Genomic DNA, 25,980 nt, shown 5'->3' on the forward strand with positions numbered 1-25,980 from the left:
ACATGGCTGTAATTAATGAGAACAGCAAGGTTGCAGAATACAAGTTCACTATGCAAAAATCAATTGTATTTCTATACACTTGCAATGGACAATCCAAAAGGGAAATTAAGAAGACAATTCAATTTATAATAGCAACCCTCCCCAAATAAAATACTTTAGAATAAATTTAACAAGAGTGTAAAATGTATATTCTGAAAACTTCAAATAATTGTTGAAACAAATCAAAGAAGATTCAAATAAATGGAAAGACCCCTCATATTCATGGATCAGAAGATTTCATGTTGTTAAACTGATCTATAGATTAAACACAATCCCTATTAGAATCCCAGAAACTTCTATGTAGAAACTGTCAAATGGGTCCTAAAATTCATATGGAAACTCAGGGAACCCAGAACAGTCAAATAATCTTAAAAAAGAAAAACAAAGTTAGAGGACTCTTTCAATTTCAAAATTTACCACAAACCTACAGTAATCAAGGCAGTGAGGTACTGGTAGAAGGACAGACCCATAGATCAATGGAATAAAATGTAGAGTTCAGAAATAAACCCATATATCTATGGTCAATTGATCTTAGGCAAGGATGCAAAGACAATTCAATGGAGGAAAGAAGTTTTTGAACAAATGGTGCTAGAACATACATATACAAAATATACACATACAAAATAACGAATTTGGAGCCACTACTTCACAGCATATTTAAAAAAACAAAACAAAACAAAAAAACCTTGAAATAGATTTTTTAAAAAAACGTAAAGGCTTTAATTATAAAAATCTTAAAAGAAAATGTAGGAATATGTCTTTGTGGCCTTGAATTTGACAATTCATTTTAGATGTCACTAAAAGCATAAGCAACAAAAGAAAAAATAGATAAATTGGATTTCATCAAAATGTAATACTTTTGTGCTTCAAAGGACACCATCAAGAAAGTTAAAAAAACAACCCACAGAATAGGGGAAAACATTTGCAAATCAAATATTTGACATAGGACTTGTATCCAAAATATATAAAGAACGCTTGCAGCTCAATAATAAAAAGATGAATAACTTAAATAAAAATGGGCAAAGGATCTGAATAGACATCCTCAAAAAAAATTATATTCAAATGGCCAATAAACATGTGAAAAGATGCTCAACATCTTTAATCATTAGGAAAATGCAAATAAAAGACACAATGAAATACCAATTTACATTCACTAGGGTGGCTGTCATCAAAAAGTTAGATAATAACAAGTGTTGGTGAGATGCAGAGACGTCAGACCCTTCATACACTGCTGGTAGAAATGTAAATTGTTAAATGAAAGTATCTCCCAGCTCTTAAAATTAGGCAATCCTATTGGAAGGGATATAACTCTGAATAGAAGTTATAAGGAAGAGTTTGAATTTATCAGGAGAGTGATGGGAAACTATTCAAGTTTGTAAAGCAAGAGAGTAATATTAAAGCTATGTTTTAGAAAGATGACCAGGGCTGGCTGGTTAGCTCACTTGGGAGAGCCTGGTGCTGACAACACCAAGGTCACCGGTTGGAATCATCATACCTGCCAGCTGCCCCTCCCCGCCTGTATTAGTCCATTTGGGTTGCTTATAACAAAATACTTGGAACTGGGTAATTTATAAAGAAAATGAAATTTATTGCTTACAGTTTCTGAGGCTTGGAGGTCCAAAGTCCATCAGGTGGGGGCAACAGTGACTCAGGGGTCTCACATTGCAAGATGGTGGAAGCAGAGAGAGCAGAGCGAGAAAGAGACAGACTCTCCTCCTCTTTTAAAGCCCTCAGGGGGCTGGCCCCGTGTCTCACTTGGGAGAGTGCGGCGCTGGTAGCGCCGAGGCCGCGGGTTCGGATCCTGTATAGGGATGGCCAGTGCGCTTACTGGCTGAGCGTGGTGCAGACCACACCGTGCCGAGGGTTGCGATCCCCTTACTGGTCAAAATAAATAAATAAATAAATAAAGCCCTCAGGGCCGGCCTGTGGCTCACTTGGGAGAGCGTGGTGCTGACAACACCAAGTCAAGGGTTAAGATCCCCTTACCAGTCATCTTTTTAAAAAAATAATAAATAAATAAAATAAAGCCCTCAGAAGCACGCCCCTGACCACCATTGTTAATCCATTCACTATGCCATGGTCCTACAATCCAATCGCCTCTTCAAGGCCCTACCTTTGAATTACCACAATAGTATTTCCCACCCTCTTAATAGTCACAGGGAGCTAAATTTCTAATACATCAAACTTGGGTGACACAATTCAAACTTCAGGGAGTTTTGGGGGGACATAATTCAATCCACTACACCCCCCCAAAATATATTTTTATGTAGACATGTTTATAAAGATGACTTCATTCTGTGATTCTGAAATAGCTACGTATAAGTTGCTTGTGTAATCCGTGCTGCTGATCTTCTCTTGGTCAAGGTAAACTTCTTTCTATTCTACAACAGCAATTGTTTGCTCTTGAGACAGTGACGAAGGGCATCACCAATTCCTCTTCAAGCATTGGGTATAAACAGGCAAAAAATAAATTTATTGACTGATATAAATGAAAAGTCCTGGGTATAGCTGGCTTCAGGAAGACCTGCATATAGGGTGTTCAAATAACGTCATCAGGCATTTGTCTCACCAGTCTCTTGGCTGTGTTGGCTTCATTTTGGGGCAGGCTGTTGTGAGGCGCCCTCCCACAAGAAATGCACTTACGCGCCACTCGTGCAGGAAAGGGCAGCTTATTCACTCCAGCTGGCCAGCGTCCGTCTCCCAAGGAGCAACCGAGGAAGAGCGGCATTGGGCCTTGGTCTTGTGGGGTTTTTAAAGGCAAAAACTACATCCCGTTGGCACACGGGTTTGTCCAGGTGCACAAAGCAAGCTAGGGAGCTAGGTCACAGAGGCCAAGAATGAGCGTCCGAGCAATCAAGCACACAAGTTTTCATTGTGTATGTTCCCATGTAATCGTTCACTGTGTATGGCTCCTGTTCCCATGTGATGGTTTACTGTGTGTGGCTCCTGTTTCCATCCAACGGCTTTTGTTTCTATGAGAAGGTCAACAGTTTCTCATGCAGAAGTGGGGGGTAGTCTGCAGGTCAGGCAGGGGGTAAAATGGAGTTACCTATGTTAAGCAAGCAATTCTACAGAAGCAGATAATGTACGTTATGAGGGTGGAGGGAGCTCTATTTCAGCTCTTCCTTCTACCATTTGGTCAAGCAGAGCAGAAAGACCTCTCTTTCCCAATAGTTCCAGCAGTAGCCCTTGGCAGGACTCTCATCGGTCTACAATGGGTCAGAAATCCTTCTCTAAACTAGTCATTAGAGGAGGTGGGAATATGCTTCGATGGACCAGGGTAATGGCCATGGGGATAGAGGATGGACTGACTAGGAAGGACAATTGTGAAGGTAGAGTGTGCAAGAGTTGGTTGCTTAGTAGTGTCAGGAAAGGGACAAGATTTATGTTTATTGACCACCAGCTGTGTGCCGGGCCCTGTGCTGGGCAAATCAAACTCAGTCTAGTGGAGGAGCTGGATACGTAAACAATTACTGTCCAATGTACCAATTTCAGTGATAGAAGACACACCAGGGGCCACTCATGCAGGGAAGAAAGAAAACCATTTGAGGACTGGCTATGTGCTGGGGGAGGGGGTGTCAGGGAAGGCTTCCCAGAGAAGGAAATCTTGACCTGAGTCTTAAAGCATAAGTAGGGTCCATAAAAGTTTGGTGGCCAACAAGGAGTAAGAGACTTCACGCTCATGCCAAAGGCAAAGAATAGAGTCGAAAAAAATTGTTGGCCAGAAAAACCACATCTAAATCAAAGAACCATTTAGTTTGCTCTCATAGCATTTTTAGAAATATTTAAATTAGTTGCTAACATTGAAAGATCTGAAATTTTCACATAAAAATCCACATTTCCAACTTGTCATGAAAAGCCAGGTTTGGCAACCTGGGGCTGGCATTTCTGCATGGGGATGGAGGGCTGGTGCAGCCATGGCTCCTCTGTGCCCTGTTATAACCCACCTGCCCTGCATCAGATAGATAGCCGTGTTACCTGCCTAGTTCTCTGCAGTGGGTCGAAGATAGATGCAAATTCTTTGCAACTCTGCACATCAAAAGGAGGAATTTATTTTCCCTCCCTGGAATCTGAGCTGGTCCTGTGTGAGTGTTTAACCGGCAGAAAATGGGAGAAGTTACACTGTGACAATTTTGGACCTATCCTTTCAGAGGACTGGCAGCTCTTATTTACATCCTGCCTCTTGGAGCACTCTCTCGGGACACTCCCTTGTCAAAACCCTGGACTAATGAGAGATTAAAAAATGGTTGTCATTTTAAGTCACAAAGTTTTGGGGTGGTTTGTTATGTCACAACAGGTGCCCAGAGCAGAAGACCCACATCCACCCCTCTCCTGTGCACATCTGAAGGCTCAGCTTCTGGACCAGAGGAAGCGGGGAGCATGCTGAGCCTGGGTCATGAATGATGAGCCGGCAGGTGGATGGGGAAGGGCAGGAAAGGCTTTGTATGGCAGGCTGAGGGAGGTTTGATTTTTTCCTGGAGGTACTGAGGAGCCAGTAGATGTATTATGATCAGATTTGCCTTTTAGGAAGGTGATTCCGGCAGTGTTATAAAAGATGGATTGGAGGAGAATGAGGTGGCAAGCAGATTAGTTAGGGGCTAGTGCAATGGTAAAAGCCACTCAACTCAGGTACCTGTGGTGGCAATGGAGAAAAAGGGAGAGATTAAAGGTCAAGACATCCCCCTCAGGGCTGGCCAGTTAGCACAGTTGGTTAGAGCACAGCTTCACAACACCAAGGTCACTGGTTCAGATCCCCCTACTGGCCAGCCACCAAAAAAAAAAGGACTTCCTCCCTGAGGCTGCTGATGGGATCTGCAGCTCAGAACCAGGGAGCACAGGGGCGGGTTTGGGCCACAGAGACAGGTTGGGAGTTGTCAAAGTTTGTAGTTGAAGCTGCGGGGGTGGATGATAACTTGTGGGGAGTTTGGGTGCAACAAGGAAAGGTGGAGTCCTGGGGAGGAGTCTGTTAAAGCTAAGCAAAGACAAGACATCCTGAAAGCGATCGAGAGAGAAAGCTACAGAGGAAAGAAGAGAACCAGAGAGTGGAGTCCCAGATGCCAAAGAAAGAAAACATTCAAGAGAAAAAACAAAACAACAAAAAATAAAACTTTCAAGAGGGGAGCATCAGATGATCCCAAAACGTGTTTGATTTAATGGTCAGGAGACGATTGGTGGCCTTGGTGAGGGCGTGTGCGGAACAGCGAGGGTGGGAGCCAGCCTCCAGGTGGTGGAGAAGTAGGAAGTGAGGAAGTGAAGACATGAGTGTAAACAGCTCTTTCAATAAACTTGACTGTGAACAGCAGGAGCGAGATAGGGAAGTGGTTTGAGGTTGCCCAATTAAGGGAGTTTCCCCCAACACATGGGAGACTTCATGTGTTTTTATATACTGAAGAGAGGGTCTAGGGAGCTAGAGCATGGCAGGGCAGGAGAAAGGGGTTAGCGATGGAGCAAGGCCACTGAGAAATGTGTCCCTAGAAGGAGGAATGTGTCCCTAGAGGGAGGTCCCAGGAGGACCACACCTCTTTGATAATAGTCTGTGGCTGTTTGCAGGAGCTAGAGATGCTGTTGCTGGTGGAAACAGAGGGGTTGAGAGTTCTCATGTCATTTTTCCATAAAATAGGAGCAATGATCATCTCCTGAAGCTGAGGACGGCAGCCTAGAGGAGACGGCTACAGAGATGTGGCTGGCCAGGTTGGTTTAGGCCTGAGCCTGTAGAAGGTTTGACATGGCATCCTTACCTGCCTCCTGCTTACGGCCAGGATTGCTTCCTGAATGAGGGTCAGTGCTGAGCCCGCTGCTGGATGGAAGACCATAGGGCCACACTAGCAGGGGGCCAGGCTACCAGACTAGCCTCGTGCAAATGAGATCCTGTCATTTCTACACTTGGAGACTTGTGGGCTTCTCATCACCTGCAGGAGCAAACTCCTTGAAAAGGCTGTGACTGGGGTCCCTCCTGATCTGCCTCCTGTGGATTTTCCCCGTGATCCCCAGCACCTGCAGCACCAGCTCACTGTTCCCTAAAATGCCATTATTGTTCCTGCCTTTATATGAATAGCATTTCTCCTTCTTTCCTCCCTTCTCTGCTTGGCAAGCTCCTATTTATGACCCAGTTTAAATGTAATGCCATCAGGCTGGCCAGCTAGCTTAGCTGGTTAGAGTGCAGTGTAATAACACCAGGGTCAAAGGTTCAGATCCTGGCCAGCTGCAAACCCCCCCAAAAAAACCCCCAAAACCCCAAAAACCCACCACCCCCAGCACCACCACCACCAACCACTAGGAAAGAAAAAAAAAAAAATGTAATGCCATCCATCCATTCCACCATCTGTGGGGTGTCCCACCTGCTTTGTCCCTGGGTCACCCTCCTGACTCAACTGCTTTCCACTTCTGTGCACACCTCTGCTTCGAAAGGTCACCTAGATAGTGGGTGGGACTCATAGGTTTCAGGATCAGGCAGACTTGGATGTGAATCCCAGTCTGTGTGACCTTGGGTAGATCATTTATATCATCTGAGCCTTGATGTCTTCATCTGTAAAAGTGAAACAAATAAATATGCAATAAGGCTCTTGAGATTTTTCAGTTATGGGATGTTTATAGAGGCACTTGGCACAGCGCCTGGGACATAGTGCTGCTTGGAGCAGCCAGGACTCATGGCTGTAAGAACCTAACTTAAAAACTCCTTTTACAAGGGCCGGCCCGTGGCTCACTTGGGAAAGTGTTGATAACACCAGGGCCACGGGTTCAGGTCCCTATATAGGGATGGCCAGTTGGCTCACTTGGGAGATCATGGTGCTGACAACACCAAGTCAAGGAGTCAAAGGTTAAGATCCCCTTACTGGTCATCTTTAAAAATAACATAAAAAACAACTCCTTTTACAGTGGATTTGTTTGAAGGAGGATCCAAAGAAATCCACATATTACAGTTGGTTGAAATGGTTCTTATGACTCTTTTAATCCATTTTCCCCTCATTCTTTTTTAGTGCCACTTATTTGTTGAAGCCAGGTCATTCATCCTGTAAAATTTTATGCTTTCTAGATTTAGGTAATTGCTTCCTCATGGTGTTATTTAACCTGTTCTTTTATCTGTCTTATTTCCCGTAAACTAATGGTTAGATCTGGAGGCTTGGTTAGATTCAAGATTATTATTATTATCATCATTATTTTGGCAAGCAAACTACAAAAGTAATGCTGCAGACTTCATACATCATAGCAGGAGGCACATAAATCTGTTTGTCTTGCTTTTGATGATGTTAAGATTGATTGGCGGGTTCTATTTTTTTAGCAATTAATTATGGAAACTTGAACATAACATTGATATCAGATGGTAAGAAATTATTGCTAAAATTTTTAGGTGTCATTATGTATTACATAATGGTATTGTGGTTAGATAAAATAAAAATCCTTAACAATAACAAGGATGAATCTCAAAACATTACACTGAGTGAAAAAACCCAGACCTATGCTGTATAATTTCATTTGTATGGAATATTCTAGAATAGGGAGAATTAATCTTTAGTGACAGAAAACAGATCAGTGGTTGTTCGGAGCTGAGGTTGAGGACTGATTGTGGAGGGGCAGGAGGGAATTTTTAAGGGTGGTGAAAATATTTTATATTTTGATTATAGAGGTAATTTCATGGGTATACGAGGGATCTTCAAACAGTTCATGAAAAATGTGTATTATGAAAAAACTATGCATGGATTTCAAATGTTTTTGCACCAAAATAAACTCATACTGACTTGTTATAAAATATCCCAACAGGATCTAGTCTGAGGCATTAAGAAGGATAAGATATCAGTTTGAAAAGAGACCCTATGACAGTAATGTGAACTCTTCTAAAACTGAAGCAAGAACCAACATCAAAGTTATGGTGAAGCTTGGGAAGAAGAATGGTGAAATCAGTGATGCTTTACCAAAAGTTTATGGGCACAATGCCCCAAAGAAATCAGCAGTTTACAAATGGATAGCTTGTTTTTGTTTTTGTTTTTTTAAAAGATGACCAGTAAGGGGCTATTAACCCTTGACTTGGTGTTGTCAGCACCACGCTTACCCAGTGAGCAAACCGGCCATCCCTATATAGGGACCTGAACCCATGGCCTTGGTGTTATCAGCACCACACTCTCCCAAGTGAGCCACGGGCCGGCCCTGGAAAGCTTGTTTTAAGAAGGGATGAGACAATGTTGAAGATGAAGGCTGCAGTGGCAGACCATCCACATCAATTCGCCAGGAAAAAATTAATCTTGTTCGTGCCCTGATTGTAGAGGACCGATGATTAACAGCAGAAACAGTAGCCAACACCATCGACATCTCAATTGGTTTAGCTTACACAATTCTGATGGGAAAATCACAGCTGAGCAAACTTGCTACTTGATAGGTGCTAAAACTGTTGTGGCCAGATCAGCTGTACACAAGAACAGAGCTTTCCATGGAAATTTTAAACACGTGGGATCAAGATCCTGAAGAATTTCTTCAAAGAATTGTGACAGGAGATGAAACATGGCTTTCCTGGTACAATCCCAAAGACAAAACAGAATCAAAGCCGTGGCTACCAAGAGGTGGAAGTAGCCCAACCAAAGCGAAAGTGGACCAGTCAAGAATAAAGATCACGGCAACAGTTTTTTGGGATGCTCAAGGCATTTTGTTTGTTGACTTTCTGGAGCGCTGAAAAACGGTAATACCAGCTTATCATGAAAGTGTTTTGAGAAAGTTAGCCAAAGTTTTAGCAGAAAAATGGCCCAGAAAGCTTCCCCAGAGATTCCATGTCCACAATGTTCCTCTTCATTCCTCTCATCAGACAAGGGCAATTTTGGGAGAATTTCAATGGGAAATCATTAGGCATCCACCTTACAGTCCTGATTTGGCTCCTTCTGAATTCTTTTTGTTTCTTAATCTTAGGAAATCTTTAAAGGGCACCCATTTTTCTTTAGTGAATAATGTAAAAAAGACTCCATTAACATAATTCAGTTCCCAGTACGCTCAGTTCTTTAGGGATGGACTAACTGGCTGGTATCATCACTTACAAAAGTGTTTTGAACTTGATGAAGTTCAAAATAAAATAAATAAAGTTTATAAAATAAAGTTTATACTTTTTATTTTTATCTTTTAATTCTATTTTCCATGAACTTTTTGGAGTCTCCTCATATACATTTGTCAAAACTAACTGAACCATGCATTTAAAATGAGTGTGTTTTATTGTATAAAAATTAAGGAGTATTTTGTCATATGTAAATAAAGTTGATTTTAAAAGGAAAGAAAATAGGGGGCCGGCCTGTGGCTCACTCCGGAGAGTGCGGTGCTGATAACACCAAGGCCACAGGTTCGGATTCCATATAGGGATGGCCGGTTAGCTCACTGGGTGAGCGTGGTGCTGACACCACCAAGTCAAGGGTTAAGATCCCCTTACCGGTCATCTTTAAAAAAAATAAATAAATAAAAATAAAATAAAAGGAAAGAAAATAAAGTTACAACTAGAAAAATAATCCATTCAAAATAGTCACAAAACTATAATACCTATGTGTGTGGGGGGGGAGTAACTAATGGTATACAAGACCTTTACAGAGAAAATTATAAAATTATATTAAAAGACATAAAAGAAGACATACATATAGGAGGGATACACCATGTTCATGGATGGAATTCTCAATATCCTTCCCAAATTAATCTATAAGTTTAATGCAATTTTATTAAAAGATCTTAGAGATATTTTAAAGTCCCTATATGTTAGAGGTAAATACTGAAATATTTAGGTTGAAATGCTATGCTGTCTGGGATTTGTTTTAATATTGTATTAGTTCATTTTGTATTGCTATCACAGAGCACCTGAGATTGGGTAATTTATAAAGAACAGAGATTTATTTGGCTTACAATTCTGGGACAGCTGCATCTGGCACAGACCTCAGGATGCTTCTACTCATGGCAGGAAGTGGCAGGCAGCCAGCAGGTGCAAGCAGATCACATGGTGAGAGGAAGCAAGAGAGGGAGAGAGAGAGAAACAGAGAGAGAGAGAGAAAGGAGGTGCCAGGGTCTTTTAAACAACCAACTCTTGCAGGAACTAATAGAGCAAAGACTAACTCACTACACCATCCCCCCAGTGAGAGCATTAACCTGCTCATGAGGGATCCGCCGCCTTGACTCAAACTGCCACATTGGGGATCAGATTTCCACATGAGTTCTGGGAGGACAATACATTCAAATTCTATCAAATATATTGGAAAATAATGTGGAAGAAGAAATGAATCGTATTTGCCATGTGTGGATAATTGTTGAAGCTGGATGACAGATATAAGAGAGCTTATTATGTAAGTCTCTCAATTTGATGTATTTGAAACTTTCTACAATAAAAATTTTAAAGTGTAAATGATTGAAAAATTTAAAAATAGATAAAAGAAAATTTTTCTACCAAAAGTTAAAAAAAAAGGAAAAAAACCTAAGTTAAGCTTGGTAGAAAAAAAGAGAGCACGTGTTGCTTCACAAAACTGAAAAGGGCTAGCTTTAAGTATGGCTGGATCCAGAATCTTGGACAGTGTCCTCAGGACTCTGTCTTGCTCCCTTCCTTTCTTGGCCATACTGTCCTCTAAATTGGTTCTGTTCTCAAGCGGTCTTGCTTCAGATGAAGGTGAGATGACTACAGTCATCCCTTGGTCTCTGGTATCTGCAGGGGATGGTTCCAGGACCTCCCATCCCCACTCACTGATACCAAAATCTGCAGATGCTCAAGTCTCTTATAAGATGGAACTCGATCATCTGCATTTATTTGCAGAGTATTTGCTTATAACCTACACACATCCTCCCATATAAATTAATAATTGCTCATAATACCTAATACAATGTAAATGCTATGTAAGTAGTTGTTTATACAGTACTGTTTTTTATTTGTATTATTTTTTATTGTTGTTTTTGATTTTTTTTCCCTAAATATTTTTGATCTATGGTTGGTGGAATCCACAGATGTGGAACCCGTGGATATGGAGGGCCTAAGAGAAATCTAAGCATCTCTTAGACTTCTATCCTATAATGAATCACCCAGCAGTAAGCTCCAGTTGAAGGCCTGGAATTAAATCTCAAGGCACTGCTGGCCTGGCATGGGTCACCAGCACTTGTCTCTTAACCAGGTGCTGTCTAGTGGGAAGGGTATGTCTAATTAGCCTCTGGATCTCCTGCACCCAGCACACTGCCTGGGATAAAACCAGGTGGGTGGTGGATGGATGGATGAAGAAGTAGATGGAAGAAGTGGATGGATGAAGAAGGGGATGGGTAGTGATATGCATATTGAGCACTCTGCCATTTGAAGGGCAGAAAACTCCAAGTTGAAGTGACTTCCCAAGGACAACATGTCACTTGTGTAGTTTTAGGGTCTCCATTAGGAAGGCCGGGGAGAGGAGAAGTGTGTCAACACATGTAGTGGTGGCTGGCACTGTGCCCAGCATGTGCTATGCACTGTCTCAACTGGTCCTCACACTCTTTAGAGCCAGCACCACTGTGCGCCATTCCTAGATGGGGAATGTCACTTAGCCGGGGCAGCAAGGAGATGGTGGAACTGGGCTTCTCCAGGTCTGTCTGACGCCCTCATGCTCTGCACCCTCTGTAGGGTGGGACATACCAGAGAAGGCCTCTTGCACTTTGCTAAGGAGTTTGGACTTTATCCCAACACTTCAGTCCATCTGTCCTGTATGTATCTGCCTCCTTGGAAGGGCCTCTGGTCCTGCCCCCTCCAGGGCGGGTGTACTAGCCAAAACTCTTTCAGTTGCAAGTGCCAGAAATCCAACTCAAACTTACTGGATGACGTGAAAAAGGAACTTGTTGCCTTATGCAATAGAAAGGTTCGGGCACGGCTTGATCCAGACACTCAAATGATGTCAAGAATACGAGGGTACTTCAAAAAGTTTGTGAAGAAATAGAATTGAAAGATAATACAAATCTTTCCATTAACTTTTTGAAATACACTCATATGTCTGTTTTCATATCTTGCCTCTGCAGTCCTCTGTGTGGGTGCATTCCGGCCAGCTTTTCCTACATGGTGACAAGACGGTCACCACTAGTGCTGTGCTTACGTCCTATCAGCTTACTAACCCCTGTGGAAAGAGGGCTTCTTATTGCCAGCAGCTCCAAGATGAATCTGCTTCTGACTGCATGGACTTGAATCATGTGCCCACCTCTGAGCCAGTGAAACCGGTGGCATTGGCTGGGGCAGCATGAGCCATGAGCCTACCCTGGATCCCCTCCCAAACCTCATGGAAAATCCAGATGCTGCCACCAGCAAGGAGGTGGTGGGAAGACACTGGGCCAGCAGCAATGAGAGAGGTAAGCATTCTCCCAAAACCCCTCACGGGAGGCGTCAGCCACTTCTCAAATGCATGACAGCCGTGTGGCAGGGCCTGCACCACCTGCCACTGAACTAACTCTCACTGTGTTCTGCAGACATCTGTTTCCCAGAACTTCCACCCACTGGCCTTGCATCCATCCTCCACCACAGCCCCGTGCCCGTCCACCCCTGCCCACGCTGCAGACCAGCTGGTATCTAAAAGCAGTGTTCAGGGCCGGCCCGTGGCTCACTCGGGAGAGTGCGGTGCTGATAACACCAAGGCCCCGGGTTCGGATCCCATATACGGATGGCCGGTTCGCTCACTGGCTGAGCGTGGTGCTGCCAACACCAAGTCAAGGGTTAAGATCCCCTTACCGGTCATCTTTTAAAAAAATAAATAAATAAATAAAAATAAAAGCAGTGTTCATCTGCCCCAGCCTTTCCCTCTCCAGGCTCATCAGGCCTACTGCCTTTAGGGGCATGGTTTTCAGGACCTTTATGAATGGGCATGTCCCCTGTGTGGAAATGAGACCCTCCAGAGCTGAAGGCAGTGTCCTCATCTGTAAAATGGAGATATTATTTGCCACCCAGGGGTGTTATGAGGGTTGAATGAGAGCATATTTATAGTGTTTAAAACAACGTCCAGCACATAGTAGGTGTTCAATAAACACCGGCTATTATTCTTAACACTTCAGGTGGAGACTGTATACATCACAGTCTGCCCATCCCAATCCAGTAGCAGGTCCTCAGGTATAGGGCAGCCGCCGATTTTTATAATTGAGTGGTCTGTATAACACTTCCACATGCATTGTCTTGTGTGAGCCTCATAACTTTGTGAGGTGGGCAGGACGAATCTCATTTACAGATGAGGGAACAGGTTCAGAGAGGTTAGGCCTCTTGCCCAAGGTCACACAGCCGATCAGTGGTGGAGGTGGGATTTGAACCAGTCCCTTGCTGTTCCTTGAATTTCTTCACATTACTGGGCTTTTGCTCTGCTGTCCCTCAGCCAGCCTCTTCTAGCCATGCCTGTAGGCTCTTTCTCATCCTTTCAGGTCTAGCCTAAATAGTCTATAAACACTAACTATGATAAGACCAGCATTTATTTATTAAGCACTTGCTACTCTCCAGGTAAGGCGCTTAAGGCTTTCATTGAGTTATTTTAGGTAATCATCCCTCTGATGAGGTAGGTATGACACTATTACAGAGGGAGAAACTGAGGCTGAGAAGGTTAAGTACGCTACCCAAGTCCTTTCAGTGGGTGGGAAAGCCAGCAGTCACGCTCATAAACAATCTGATTCTGGAGTAGGCCTTGCTTGCACCTCCACATCCAAGGATAGGAATGAGAGGCCCCTTCCTCCAGTCCTGACTGAGGGCGGGCTCCTGCCTCTGCTTAGTCCCCTTGCAGCCGTCCTGGTCTCCTGTCCTACGGCCGGGCTGAGAGCTCTTCAGCGGCGGGGACTGACTCAGCTCTGGGCCCCTTGCAGAAAATAGGTGCCCCATGACGCTCCGGATGAAGACAGGAGACCCAGAGAGGCCAGGGGACTCCCAGGGCCACCCACTGGTACATCCAGGAGCCGGGACGAGAACCCAGGTGCCCTGGGTCCGCTGGGCGTGTGGCTGTCCCCCATCCCGCCGGGGTGGGCGGGCCTTCGGGAGCTTCCTTGAACGCCGGGGAAGCATGGTGAGGAGGCTGAGGGCGGACTGGAGGAGAACCGGGGTATTTTTGCATTTTGACATTTAACAAAAGCACCGATGCGATCCCCCCGGCCGGCGGCATCTGCCTGGGTCTGGAGCGGCACGTGGGCGCCCGGCCGCGGCGCAGGAGGCAGCGGGCTGCGGGCCGGGCCTGGGAGAGCCCCGCCCAGAAGGGGCGCCGCCACCCGGGAGGCGGGCGCACGGCGCCGCTCATTCATTGTCTTGACAAGAGCATCCTCAGCGGGCCGGTCTGCGGCGCCTGCAGCTCCTTCCTCCTCTCCTCCGCCGCCGCCTCCGTCTGGGGGGTCTCGCTCCTCTCTCGGCAGCAGGTGAGGCCGGCCGCAGGGAGCGGGGGCGCGTGGGCTGCGGGGCAGGCGGCGCCACCACGGCCACCTGTGGGCAGGCGCGAGCGTGGGAGCGCGGGCGGTGGCCTGTCAGTGCCGGCCGCGAGGGGCTCGGCCGGGCCGCGGGTCCCGGGGCGCGTTGACGAGGTGGGGGCAGCCAAGATGGAGGTGGGGACGCCGGGGGGGGGGGGGGCCGCGGCCCGAGCCGGGTCGTGGGACAGAGGCCGGCCCTTCTTCTCCCCAGAATGGGAGTCTCTGGGCGTGGGAGGGGGGGGCAGGGTGGGAGAGCGGAGCGGCACCCCGAGCCTGGAGGCAGGAAGGGTTGAGAGCAAAACAAGAAAGACCAAGTTCCCCTTTCCGCCGTTTCCGGGTCTGCTACCTGCGGTGGGGGAAGCGGCAGGGTGGGGCGACGGTTTCCTGTCGCCCGACCTCTGGTTTGGGGCTCCCCTCTCCCCGGACCCGGGCTGCTCACCTGGGACTGATGCCCCCTCCCCAAGACTGGGTCTTTTCACATACGCTCCTCGCCCGCTCCCTGGGCAAGCAGACCTAGGGGAGTCCCAGGGTGGGCCAGGGGGCTGGAGCCCCCGTGAGAAGGGGCCAGGCCCAAAGGCAGGGCAACTGGGTGAAGCTGCGGAGGTGGGCAGAGCTCCGAGAGGGTGCCCTCCGGACGCCGGCACAGGCCACTTCACTGAGCAGGAAGGTGATGCGGTTGGGCACCAGGATCAGCCCTCGAGCCCCGGGAAGCCACTGGCAATATGCTCGGCTTTGCTTGCTCTCCGCTAGCCACAGCATCCTAGCTGGCCCTCAGAGAAGTCAGTGTCCGCCTCTCCCTTCCTGTGTGCAGTTCCAATGGGGGTGGAGGCGGCACTTAAGGGCACCTGCTTTTTCTGAGTGGAGGCAAGAAGCAGAGGTGTGGGCAGGAGGAGACTCTGGGACCCGAGCCATGGCCCTTTTCTGGTGCCCAGAGACCTCCTGGGGAAGCCATCCTGCTCCCTCCTGCGCAGGCCCACACGCCACTTTCTCCTGTGTGTCCAGCCCTGTGCCAGGAGGTGAGGGAGGGCCAGGCTCTGGCAGCTCCCTGTGCGGGTGTGATGGACACTCTAAGAGAAAACCCACCCTCTGAGCTGCCCGGGCTGGTACCCCCTGAGTCTGGACCATGAGAAAGGAAGGGCTCTGCATCCATCAGCCAGTCAGTCAAGCAGCATGCACTGCATGCTACATGGCACTAGGCCTTGCTGTCTAGGCTAAGGGTCCAAGACCGAGGGGGTAGACAAGTGGGTGGGTGGGTGGAGAAGGTGGAGATGGGTGGGCTTGCAGGTTAGACAGGAGTTAGGAGGGACTGGGGAAGGCAAGCAGGAAGGGTAGCAGGCTGTCAGCCACAGAGGAGAGGAAGGGGCAGGGAGCCCTGGAAATGATGCTGGGACCTTAAAAGCCAGAATGAGAACTGTCCTGGGGGTGATGGGTGTCACTGGAAGATCACAGTTGGCCCGAAGGGAAAAAAGCTTTCAACTCATGTGCCCCCAGGATGAGCCGGCAGGTGGTTCGTTCCAGCAAGTTCCGCCATGTGTTTGGACAGCCGGCCAAGGCTGACCAGTGCTATGAGGATGTGCGCGTCTCACAGACAACCTGGGACAGTGGCTTCTGCGCCGTCAACCCCAAGTTCGTGGCCCTGATCTGTGAGGCCAGTGGGGGAGGGGCTTTCCTGGTGCTGCCCCTGGGCAAGGTGAGCCCCTGGAGCTGGGAGCAGCAGCTCCTCTACCTAAGGGGGCCTCTGCCAGCCAATGGTTCCATGGGGGTCCTGATTAGATGATTGTCACCACACCTGCCTGGGCCTTAGTGTTGTCATCTGTAAAACTGAGCGGGGCCAGCTGAGCCTTAAGCTTCCTCCAGCTCCTATATGTAATGGTTGTGTGGAAACTGACACTCAGAGGGAAGTTCACACAGCAAGTCCTGCAGACCCAGGACTAGGTCTCCCAAGTCTCAGCCTGGGGTTTGGGCAGGCCCAGCAGTACTCTTGGGACTGGGAGGGATTCTGGGTCTGGGCCTTTCTGAGGAACCAGGCTGAACCCTGGGGGATTCAACAAGCCCTGGTCCCCAGCTCACATGCCAGGGATAAGAGGGGCCTTCTCCCCTTCCCCAGCCCTCCCCTCCCTCTGATCCTGCTACCCTTCCCCCTGCTGGCTTCTGACCCCCGCTCCTGGTACACTCCTGTGCTCTTTGGAGGGTGAGACAGGAAGGGGAGATGGGCCCTAAGTTGTTACCTTAAAAGGGCCGATGGAAGCAAAGAGAAGAGGAAGTGGTTGTCGGGGTGAGAGCTGGGCCCACACCTCACATGGCTCCCCACACAGGAAGCCCTGCTGAAGCCACTGTCCCCGGAAGAGGTCATTTCCAAACCTCTGCTTCTGCCTGGGGGCCAGTTAGGACAGACTTCCCTGGCCCATCTCCTTTGAGCAGAAGCCATCCACGCAGACCCACCGTTCACACACTTTCCTGGAGAACCCCAACCCTATACCTGTCCTAGGCCCTGGAAGCCTCACTCAGGGAAGTGGGTTTGGGGATACAGATTAGAAACTGAGAGAGGGACTGGAGAAACTTGGCCAGGGTCTCACAGAAAGGCAGGGACAGGACCCAGCATGTCACCCCTCCCTGCTGATCCTACGCTACTTTGGCCACCCCTCCTGGGATTTGCCCAGGCAGCTTTGGGACTGAAGCAAAGAGAAGACAAACCACCCCTACCCCAGGCCCTGGTCCACCTCCTGGGGACCCCACAGCCCTCCTCCCTGTACCTCTCTGAAGGGGATACGGCGAGGTTGGATTGGGTTTGGAGGGCAAAAGTGCCTCTGTCAAAGGTCCTGCTGTGCCCCCTAGACTGGACGTGTGGACAAGAATGTGCCCATGGTCTGTGGCCACACAGCCCCTGTGTTGGACATCGCCTGGTGCCCGCACAATGACAACGTCATTGCCAGTGGCTCCGAGGACTGTACAGTCATGGTGAGTGGTGGTGGGGACCCAGGGGCTAGGAGGGGGGCTCCAGGATGGGACCTGACATTTAGAGCCCCAAAGACTCACTTGCCTCTTCCCTGCAGGTGTGGGAGATCCCAGATGGTGGCCTGGTGCTGCCCCTACGGGAGCCTGTTGTCACCCTGGAGGGCCACACCAAGCGTGTGGGCATCGTGTCATGGCACCCCACAGCCCAGAATGTGCTGCTCAGTGCAGGTGCTACAGGAGTGGAGGGAGGAGAAGGGTGGGGCTGGTGGCCTGACATAGATGCGGGCAGGAGGCTCCTGGCTTCTGACACTGAGGGGATTGCACAGGCTGTGACAACGTGATCCTGGTGTGGGATGTGGGCACTGGGGAGGCTGTGCTGACGCTGGGCCCAGATGTGCACCCGGACACAATCTACAGCGTGGACTGGAGCCGTGACGGCACCCTCATCTGCACCTCCTGCCGCGACAAGCGTGTGCGCATCATCGAGCCCCGCAAAGGCACTATCGTAGCTGTGAGTTGCCATGAGCCCTGACCCTTGACCCTAGGACCTTTATCCCTCTCACCCACCATCAGCCAGGCCCTGGGATGCTGGCTTCCCTTGTTGCCACCTGGGGCCTGGCCTCTCACGGTGTATGTGGGTGCCTGACCTCCCACCTCCCTTTCCTTGCAGGAGAAGGATCGTCCCCATGAGGGGACCCGGCCTGTGCGCGCTGTGTTTGTATCGGATGGAAAGATCCTAACCACAGGCTTCAGCCGCATGAGTGAGCGGCAGGTGGCGCTGTGGGATACAGTGAGTGCCTAGAAGGGAGCCGAGGGCCTCTGGGCTGGGAATCAAGACTGGAGGCTTAGTCCTCGCTCTGCCACTTGCCTGGCTGATGGCCATGGGCCTCAGTTTACCCCCTCCTGAGATGGGGGTTTCCACTGGCTATTCTGGAGGGCCCTCACTGGGTCACTGCCTAGTGAAGAGCAACATGGCCCAGCCCACTGTGACCTCCCTCCTGTCTACAGAAGCACCTGGAGGAGCCGCTGTCCCTGCAGGAGCTGGACACCAGCAGCGGCGTCCTGCTGCCCTTCTTTGACCCCGACACCAACATTGTCTACCTCTGTGGCAAGGTGAGGCAGGGAGGTGGGCAGGAGTGGCTTGGGGAAGATCAGGGCTGCAGGTGTCTGCTCATGTTGACCCTCACCTTGCACCCACCACCTACAGGGTGACAGCTCCATCCGGTACTTCGAGATCACTTCCGAGGCCCCATTCCTGCACTTTCTCTCCATGTTCAGTTCCAAGGAATCCCAGCGTGGCATGGGCTACATGCCCAAACGTGGCCTGGAGGTGAACAAGTGTGAGATTGCCAGGTAACTGCCCTGACCCTGACCACAGGATGCTTCTCGGGCAGCGCTGACGCCACACTGGCCCTCAGTCCCCGCCCACCTGTGCTGCAGGCACTGCTTACCTTCCTGTTTCCACAGATTCTACAAGCTGCACGAGCGGAGGTGCGAGCCCATCGCCATGACAGTGCCTAGAAAGGTGATGCTCCCATGCCCCTCCCTGGGCTCCAGGCGGGCGCTGGCCACGGGGAGTTGCAGGGCAGTGTTGTGGGGTGAGCACTCTGTTAACCAGCCCTGGCCTTGCCCACAGTCGGACCTGTTCCAGGAGGACCTGTACCCGCCCACCGCAGGGCCTGACCCTGCCCTCACGGCCGAGGAGTGGCTAGGGGGTCGGGATGCCAGTCCCCTCCTCATTTCCCTAAAGGATGGCTATGTACCCCCAAAGAGCCGGGAGCTGCGGGTCCACCGGGGCCTGGACACTGGGCGCAGGAGGGCAGCACCAGAGGCCAGTGGCACTCCTAGCTCGGTGAGAGGAGGATGGGGAGCCAGGGAATCAGGACAGGAGAAGGGATAGGGTGGGGGCTGCCATGGGCATGGCCAGTGCCCCAGTAGAGGGAGGCTGGTGTTTGGGGCAGCCCACCCTCACAGTACTGGGGATATTTTGGGGCCAGTGGGTCATCCCAAAGCCCCAGAAAATAGGTTTTGGGTTGATAGGCCTGCAGCTCCTGGACCCTTGACCTTGGTGTTATAACTGACTGAGCTAACCGGCCAGCCAGGCTGCAGTTCCCTGGGCAGCAACTGGCCAAGACAGAAGGGCCCAAGCCCTAGGGCTTAGCAGGTCCAGGGTAAGAGGAGCCCAGGGAGGTGCTGGGCCTAACATGGTGCTGGGTCCCCCAGGATGCTGTCTCCCGGCTGGAGGAAGAAATGAAGAAGCTCCAGGCCACGGTGCAGGAGCTACAGAAGCGCTTGGACAGGCTGGAGGAGACAGTCCAGGCTAAGTAGAGGACCCAGGGCCGTCCGCTGGGCCAACCATTCACACTCCACCCCTCAGGCCACAGTGGCAGATAAGAAAAAAATCATAAAATGGCTTTATTTTCTGGTACCTCTGACTCTGATGACTGGTCACTTGGATGCTGGGTCTTCTGAACGGACCTGACCTTGAGCTTCCCCCTCCACAGCCCTGGTGGGACTGTCCCATGGTGGGGTGGGGGATGCCTCCCAGTGCCTGCATCACAGGAATAGGACCTCGGTGGGCGGGAATCACCATGCTGATGTGGGTTGGGGCTGCTCTCCATTTCCCAGCTTCTCAGAGCTGGCAGGTCTGAGCTATTCAAGGCCCTAGCTGGGGCCTCAAAAATTCCTTATTTACCCCAAATCTGCCTTCCTAATCAACCAAAACCTCAGGTTGTATGCAACTGTACTGACAGTTGCTTGTGGGGAAATGAATGACTAGCACTAACATGGCAGACATCTTTCAAACTGCAGGCCCAAAGGATGAAAATATAGGGGAACTTTTGTAAGGAAAAAACAGAACCAAAGCAACAGCCTGACTCTAGTCTACAGGTGAGAAAACTGAAGCACAGAGCAGGAGACTTGCTGAAGGGCAGATTCCAAGTTGTGACCTAAGTCTCCCCCTTCTACTTCAGAGTCTTCTGCCTACTGCTACTGTTGCCTCTTGAGCCTTTACTGTGGGTTCTGCATGGGCCTGGCCTCTGTGACAGAAGGACCTGGCAGGGATAGATCTGTCAGGCCCTGTCAAGAAGGGGCTTGGGAGGATTTTTGATGCCCAAATTAGTGACCCCCTGAGCTGGGAGAACACAGGGCTATTTGGGATGGGTGTCCATCATAGAGGGGCATGGTTCATACTATGCAGGGACCACCAAAGAAAGGCCCAATTCCCAGCCCCCTCCTGTTCAGCATGCCATAGAGAACTACCTGGGAGAGAGCTATATGAGGCAGACATACAAACGTCCCTCTCTGTCCACTTGGCTCTTACCCCCTATGCAAGCCATATGATCCTGGGCAAGTCACTTCTCTGCTGCCCATCCATAAAATAGGGGAGGGATAGCATCACAGCTCAGTGAATGCAAGAGGAGATCCAATCAGGGGTGTGGTCTGGGTGCTCTTAAAGATGTGACGTTCCTTCGCTGAGCCTCTCCGGGAAAATGGGGATGATAGGCCCTTACGGGGTTTAGAATGCCATAAGGGTTAACCAGTCATCACCAAGACTCCCAGCTTTACCAGTGCACTCTCTCTAAAGGGAACCAGAGGGAGGTGGGGGTGGAGGTAATTTAGGGGCTGAGAAACTGGCCTTGAAAACAAAGGAGAAGGGCCGGCCTGTGGCTCACTTGGGAGTGTGGTGTTGATAACACCAAGGCCATGGGTTCAGATCTTTATATAGGGATGGCTGTTAGCTCACCTGGGGGAGCGTGGTGCTGATAACACCAAGTCAAAGGTTAAGATCCCCTTACCGGTCATCTTTAAAAAAAAAGAAAACACAGGAGAACAGAGTATGTGGGATGGCCCTGGCCCCAACTGGGTCACTTGCTGCCCCTCCTGGGTCTCAGGGGCCTCTGTGCAAGGTCCTACCAACCCTAAAAACCTGTGGTTAAGATTGATAATCCCATCCCACATCCCCCATTCCCGAAAACCCAGTGGTCTTCCCAGGGGCAACAGTGGCCACATCAAGCCCAGGGCTATGGGGACACTGGACCTTCTCAAGTGGGCCACTTCCTGAGTCTGTGAAGGGCTGGGGAATCCTTGGGATGTGTGGAATTCTGTACATTGCCTCTGACATCAGAGTGATATTGGGGAGGAGGAGAGGTTTGTTCCCTGTCAAAGCCCTGAAACCCTGAACACTTTCTCATCTCTGCGTCTTGAAGGCTGGCAGAGAACAGGAACCCACAGCTCTCTCAGTTGGGTGGGTAGTGGCAGTACAGACATCCAGAGGTCAACAGAGAATTAAAGAAAGGTTTGCAAGGTAGGCCCTTGAAAAAACTTTAAGGATAGAATTTTCATTTTACAAGTGGGAACACTCATTTTACATAGGGAGAGGGACATGTCCAAGGTAACACAATGACAGTGGCAGGGCAGGGGAAAGCTGGGCCCTAGGCTCAGCATCCCTCCCATCCTCCCACAGACAACATGCTGACACAGAAGCTGGCTCTGATTCATAATTTAATGGCTGTGCTGGTGCTGGTCCCTCATTTCTGCCGCGCACGAGCCCACTGCTCTGGAGTCAGGGTTTTCTGCTCAAAGGCATGGATGTGCGGGAGCTCTTCGGCTAGGCACGTGTTCACCAGCCTGGCAAGAGAATGGGTTAGGAAACGGCAGGCCGAGGCCTGGCTCGCAGTCCTCAAAGCCATGATGACCCAGGAGACTGAAAATGTCCCCGAGGTTGTAGTCCCTGGGACGTGGGAACACGCGGGGTGAGGGCTCAAGTAGAAAAATACTCGAAACAGGGGCCACGAAGGCGGGATCGTCAGGGTCATGGGCCACAGTGGCGGGGGCAAGGGAGTTATCGTAGGAATAGGGAATGGCCGGGGTTGTGGTCCTGGAGCTGTGACCGCGCTGGGCGAGGCATTCTCAGGGCCTCACCGGTGTCTCTGAAGCAGCGGCTTCCCCTCGAACTTGGTCGACACCACCAGGACTCGGAAGCTGGACGAGCAGCGGTTGAGAGTCGTGTCCTCCACCTCCTACCGGGCAGAATAATGTAGAATAATGTGGCCCCCGCCCCCAGGAGCCCCTTTCCCCTCGTTGGGCGGGCCCGGGCGGCTCAACTCACCACGTGCTCCGCCTCCAGGTCCCGCTGCAGCTTCTCTCGGAGGTAGTCGGCGCTGAGTTCCATAGCGGCGGCCTAGCGTGGACGGAACCCCAGCTAGGACCCCGGCCGCACTGCTTTCCGCCCTTGCAGGAGCCACTTCCGCTGGGACATCGACTTCCGCCCTTACCAAGGCATCCATAAACGCAGTACTTCCGCCCTCACGCAAGCCGGCTTTCCAACAGTCAAAGGTTTCCGCGCTTACCACCGGTTAGCCAATCAGAGTGTGCGTGAGGACAGTCTCTGCTGGGGCGGACGTTAATTGGTTGGTGCCCGCCGTCTGCATCGCAGCCTGGGTTCTGCGGGCCGCTGCAGACGCCTACGTCCAGGGTGCACGAAGCTGCACCGCTGTGGCCTCCAGGGTGCCTCAGGATCGCCCCCGAGCGCTTTTCAAAACAAGCATCTTGCAGACCTAGTAACCCAGACTTCCCCGGGGTCCTAGGTCCCAGCGATCAACCCCTAGCTGCGGCCCCAGACCCATAAGTCCCGATGGGTCCCCTGGAGGGCGCGGCGAGGCCAGGGCGCTTCTTCGGCGTCTACCTGCTGTACTGCCTGAATCCCGGGCACCGGGGCCGCGTCTACGTGGGGTTCACCGTCAACCCTGCTCGTCGGGTCCAGCAGCACAACGGGGGCCGCAGAAAGGGCGGGGCCTGGCGGACCAGCGGGCGAGGGCCCTGGTAAGAGGGGGCGGGTCTCTGTGCCAGGAGGAAGGCTTCACGGAGGGGGCGAGCTCCGCGGGGCAGAAGCCTGTGGAGAGGGGCGGGGCCAGGCCTGTGACAGTGTGCAGGACCGGAGTGGGTGGGTCTAGTGACGAGGGCGGGGCCTAACAACGGGGAGGAGCGTGGCAGGGAGGCGGAGCCCTGTGGAACTCGGCTGGGGAACTCTGGGGAGGGATTTGACTAGAGAGGGGTTGATGATCATGGCTGGGGTGCGGCGACAGGGGGCTTGGTGAGTGAGGCTGGGGTTAGAATAGGGCCTAGAAGGGAAGGGACTGAAGACAGGTACCCGAGACCGGAGGCAGGGCCTGAGTTGACAGGTGCGAGGGGACGTACCTCCACGAAAGGGGCGGCGCCTCGTGGCTAAGCTTGAAGCCGGGCGTGAGGACCCCGCTGTCGGTGGGATGGAGGCGAGATCACGGGGAGGGGATTCGGCTCATAAGCCGCGCCCTCGTTCTCTCCAGGGAGATGGTGCTCATCGTGCATGGCTTCCCGTCCGCCGTGGCCGCCCTTCGGGTAAGACAGAAGACGGGGCGGCGGGCAGCGGGCCTGGGGCTTGGGACCCGCCCCGGGCGGCCCTGACGCTCTGTGCCCCCGCCCGCAGTTCGAGTGGGCCTGGCAGCACCCGCACGCCTCGCGCCGCCTGGCGCATGTTGGCCCGCGCCTGCGCAGCGAGGACGCCTTCGCCTTCCACCTACGCGTGCTGGCGCACATGCTGCGCGCGCCGCCCTGGGCGCGTCTCCCGCTCACTCTGCGCTGGCTGCGGCCCGACTTCCGTCGCGACCTCTGCCCGCCGCCGCCGCCGCACGTGCCGCAGGCCTTCGGGCCCCCACCGCCCCGAACTTCGGCCCCAAGGTGCCGCGTCGGCACCATTGCTGCCACCGAGCTGGAACCCAGCCGAGGCGCCGAGGCCCGCTGCGCCCTGTGTGCCCGCGTGCTGCAGGTGAGATTGCCCCAGGTAGGGGCAGGTCTAGGGCTGAAACGACTTCTGATCTAGCCTTGGGGGAGCAAGCAATCCACTGACACTTTGGACCTGCCCTTATCTCTAAAATGGGGGTGGTAGTACTTGCAGCCATTCCTAGACCTTTGCTCTTTGACCGAAGATTATTCTCAAGATCTTCAGTCTTGTAACATGCCATCTTCTCGGTGAGGTCTTCCCTGGGTCTCCTTCTGAACCGCAGCTCTTTCTCGTGCAAAATTCCCTGGGCCCTTTTCTCACTTGACACTCACTATTGTCTGACATACTATATATTTTACTTAATATCAGACTCTCCTGCCCCTCCTGCTAAACTCCACGACGTAGTTCTTGTTCACTACTGTAGGACCGGGTCTGGCACAGAGCAGGTCAATAAATATTTAATAAATTAACAGATGATGAGTCTCGTTCCTACCAAGCTCTCAGTAAATGTAAGTAAGTGGAGTACTTGCCATTCAGAAACTAACGTTCATAGGTTACAAAAAAAAAAAGAAAAAGAAAAGTAAAGAAACTAAGTGACCTGCCTAGGGTTGCTTAGCCTGTAAGGGGCTATAGGTCTGGCTGCAGGGGCCAGGAGATTATGTTATCACTGCTAATGCTTAGAGGAAGTTGGCCAGCTTAGTCCCTGTAGACAAATATTTTAACCTCTCCGTACCTCGGTTTTCACATGTGTAAAATGCAAATAATAGTACTACGTGCCTCAGAGGGTTGTTCTACATAATGCTCCAGAATAGTGTCTGGTCCGTAGAAATGCTTTGTGAGTATTAGCTACATCATTACTCCATCTCCTCTATTATCTGCCTTCCATCTCTGACAGGATGAAGAGGGCCCCCTCTTTTGCCCCCACCCTGGCTGCCCCCTAAGGGCCCACGTGTTCTGCCTGGCAGAGGAGTTCCTTCTGGAAGAACCAGGGCAGCTTCTGCCCCTAGAAGGCCAATGTCCTAGGTGAGTCCAATACCCCTACCCCAGCCTGGTCTGGCTCTGGGAAGAGGGTGCCCAGTTGTCCAAAACAGGGTCGGGCAGCTGAGTCCTCACCTTGGCACCCAAGGCCTAGCCTGGAGAGGGCCTGGGATGCCTGACTCTGTATCTCCTACCAATCGCAATCCTTGGTAGCTGTAAGAACTCACTGCTTTGGGGAGACTTGATCTGGCTGTGCCAGATGGGCACTGAGGAGGAGGAAGAAGACTCGGAATTAGAAGAGGTGAGAGATGGCTTTGGCCCCAGCCTCCCTACCCCACTTCATCCTCTAGGCTGTCTTTAACCAACCCTCTTGTCTGTACAGGAACACTGGACAGACATGCTGGAGACCTAATCCTCAACGTCCCCAGCCCTTCCCCCACTCCTTTTCTGTCCCACCCCCAGTGGGTCTGGGCAGTTTTTACTTGAGTACAATAAAAAGTCTGAGTTAAGGTTATCTTCTGGTGTTTGCTGGAGGGGACGTGGAGCTAGCAGGCAGAAGTCCTGCCAGTCACTGGGGCCCCGGGTGAGAGGAACAAGGAGCCACTGGCCCAAGCATGTGACCAGCCTTTTCTCTACCTGAAGGCCCCTCCACCTCAGCTTTCCCCAGCATGCCTGAGGTCACGAAGTTCTTTGAGAACTTGGGAGATTCACACCCTTGACTTAGAGCTTACCCCCCTTCAGTCCCCAGCTTGACTTTGGACTTTCATCCAAACAGTAAGGACAAAGGCTGGGGGTGGGGGGTGCTGTCCCCCCATGGGGCCCTGTGGCTGTCCAAGCCCCAAACACTTCTTGCCTCTCTCTGTAGAGTTCCCTTGAAA

General features: G+C 51.0%; 3 protein-coding genes across 4 annotated transcripts; 2 read left to right on the forward strand and 1 right to left on the reverse strand.

Annotated features, from left to right (window-relative positions):
* The first annotated feature begins 15,901 nt into the window (after positions 1 to 15,901).
* Positions 15,902 to 19,692, forward strand: CORO1A (coronin 1A). The gene is made up of 10 exons (XM_063100298.1): positions 15,902 to 16,099; positions 17,245 to 17,367; positions 17,463 to 17,592; positions 17,691 to 17,875; positions 18,035 to 18,154; positions 18,373 to 18,477; positions 18,572 to 18,717; positions 18,832 to 18,889; positions 19,001 to 19,216; positions 19,588 to 19,692. The coding sequence occupies exons 1-10, from the start codon at positions 15,902 to 15,904 to the stop codon at positions 19,690 to 19,692; spliced, it is 1,386 nt and encodes a 461-aa protein (XP_062956368.1).
* A 1,990-nt stretch (positions 19,693 to 21,682) lies between these two features.
* Positions 21,683 to 22,637, reverse strand: BOLA2B (bolA family member 2B). 2 transcript variants are annotated; one of them, XM_063100862.1, is made up of 3 exons: positions 22,475 to 22,637; positions 22,288 to 22,385; positions 21,683 to 21,993 (listed from the first exon to the last, which is right to left on the reverse strand). In XM_063100862.1, the coding sequence occupies exons 1-3, from the start codon at positions 22,535 to 22,537 to the stop codon at positions 21,894 to 21,896; spliced, it is 261 nt and encodes an 86-aa protein (XP_062956932.1). In that variant the 5' UTR covers positions 22,538 to 22,637; the 3' UTR covers positions 21,683 to 21,893. The 2 variants fall into 2 exon arrangements, with proteins under 2 accessions (XP_062956932.1, XP_062956933.1); XM_063100863.1 differs by having other exon boundaries at positions 21,943 to 21,993; positions 22,288 to 22,347.
* Positions 22,638 to 22,772: 135 nt separating this feature from the next.
* Positions 22,773 to 25,611, forward strand: SLX1A (SLX1 homolog A, structure-specific endonuclease subunit). The gene is made up of 6 exons (XM_063100736.1): positions 22,773 to 23,187; positions 23,691 to 23,742; positions 23,831 to 24,169; positions 25,020 to 25,147; positions 25,316 to 25,403; positions 25,485 to 25,611. The coding sequence occupies exons 1-6, from the start codon at positions 23,000 to 23,002 to the stop codon at positions 25,512 to 25,514; spliced, it is 825 nt and encodes a 274-aa protein (XP_062956806.1). The 5' UTR covers positions 22,773 to 22,999; the 3' UTR covers positions 25,515 to 25,611.
* The last annotated feature ends 369 nt before the right edge of the window (positions 25,612 to 25,980 follow it).

Source organism: Cynocephalus volans, chromosome 6 (assembly GCF_027409185.1).
Source record: "Cynocephalus volans isolate mCynVol1 chromosome 6, mCynVol1.pri, whole genome shotgun sequence".
Taxonomy (NCBI): domain Eukaryota; kingdom Metazoa; phylum Chordata; class Mammalia; order Dermoptera; family Cynocephalidae; genus Cynocephalus; species Cynocephalus volans.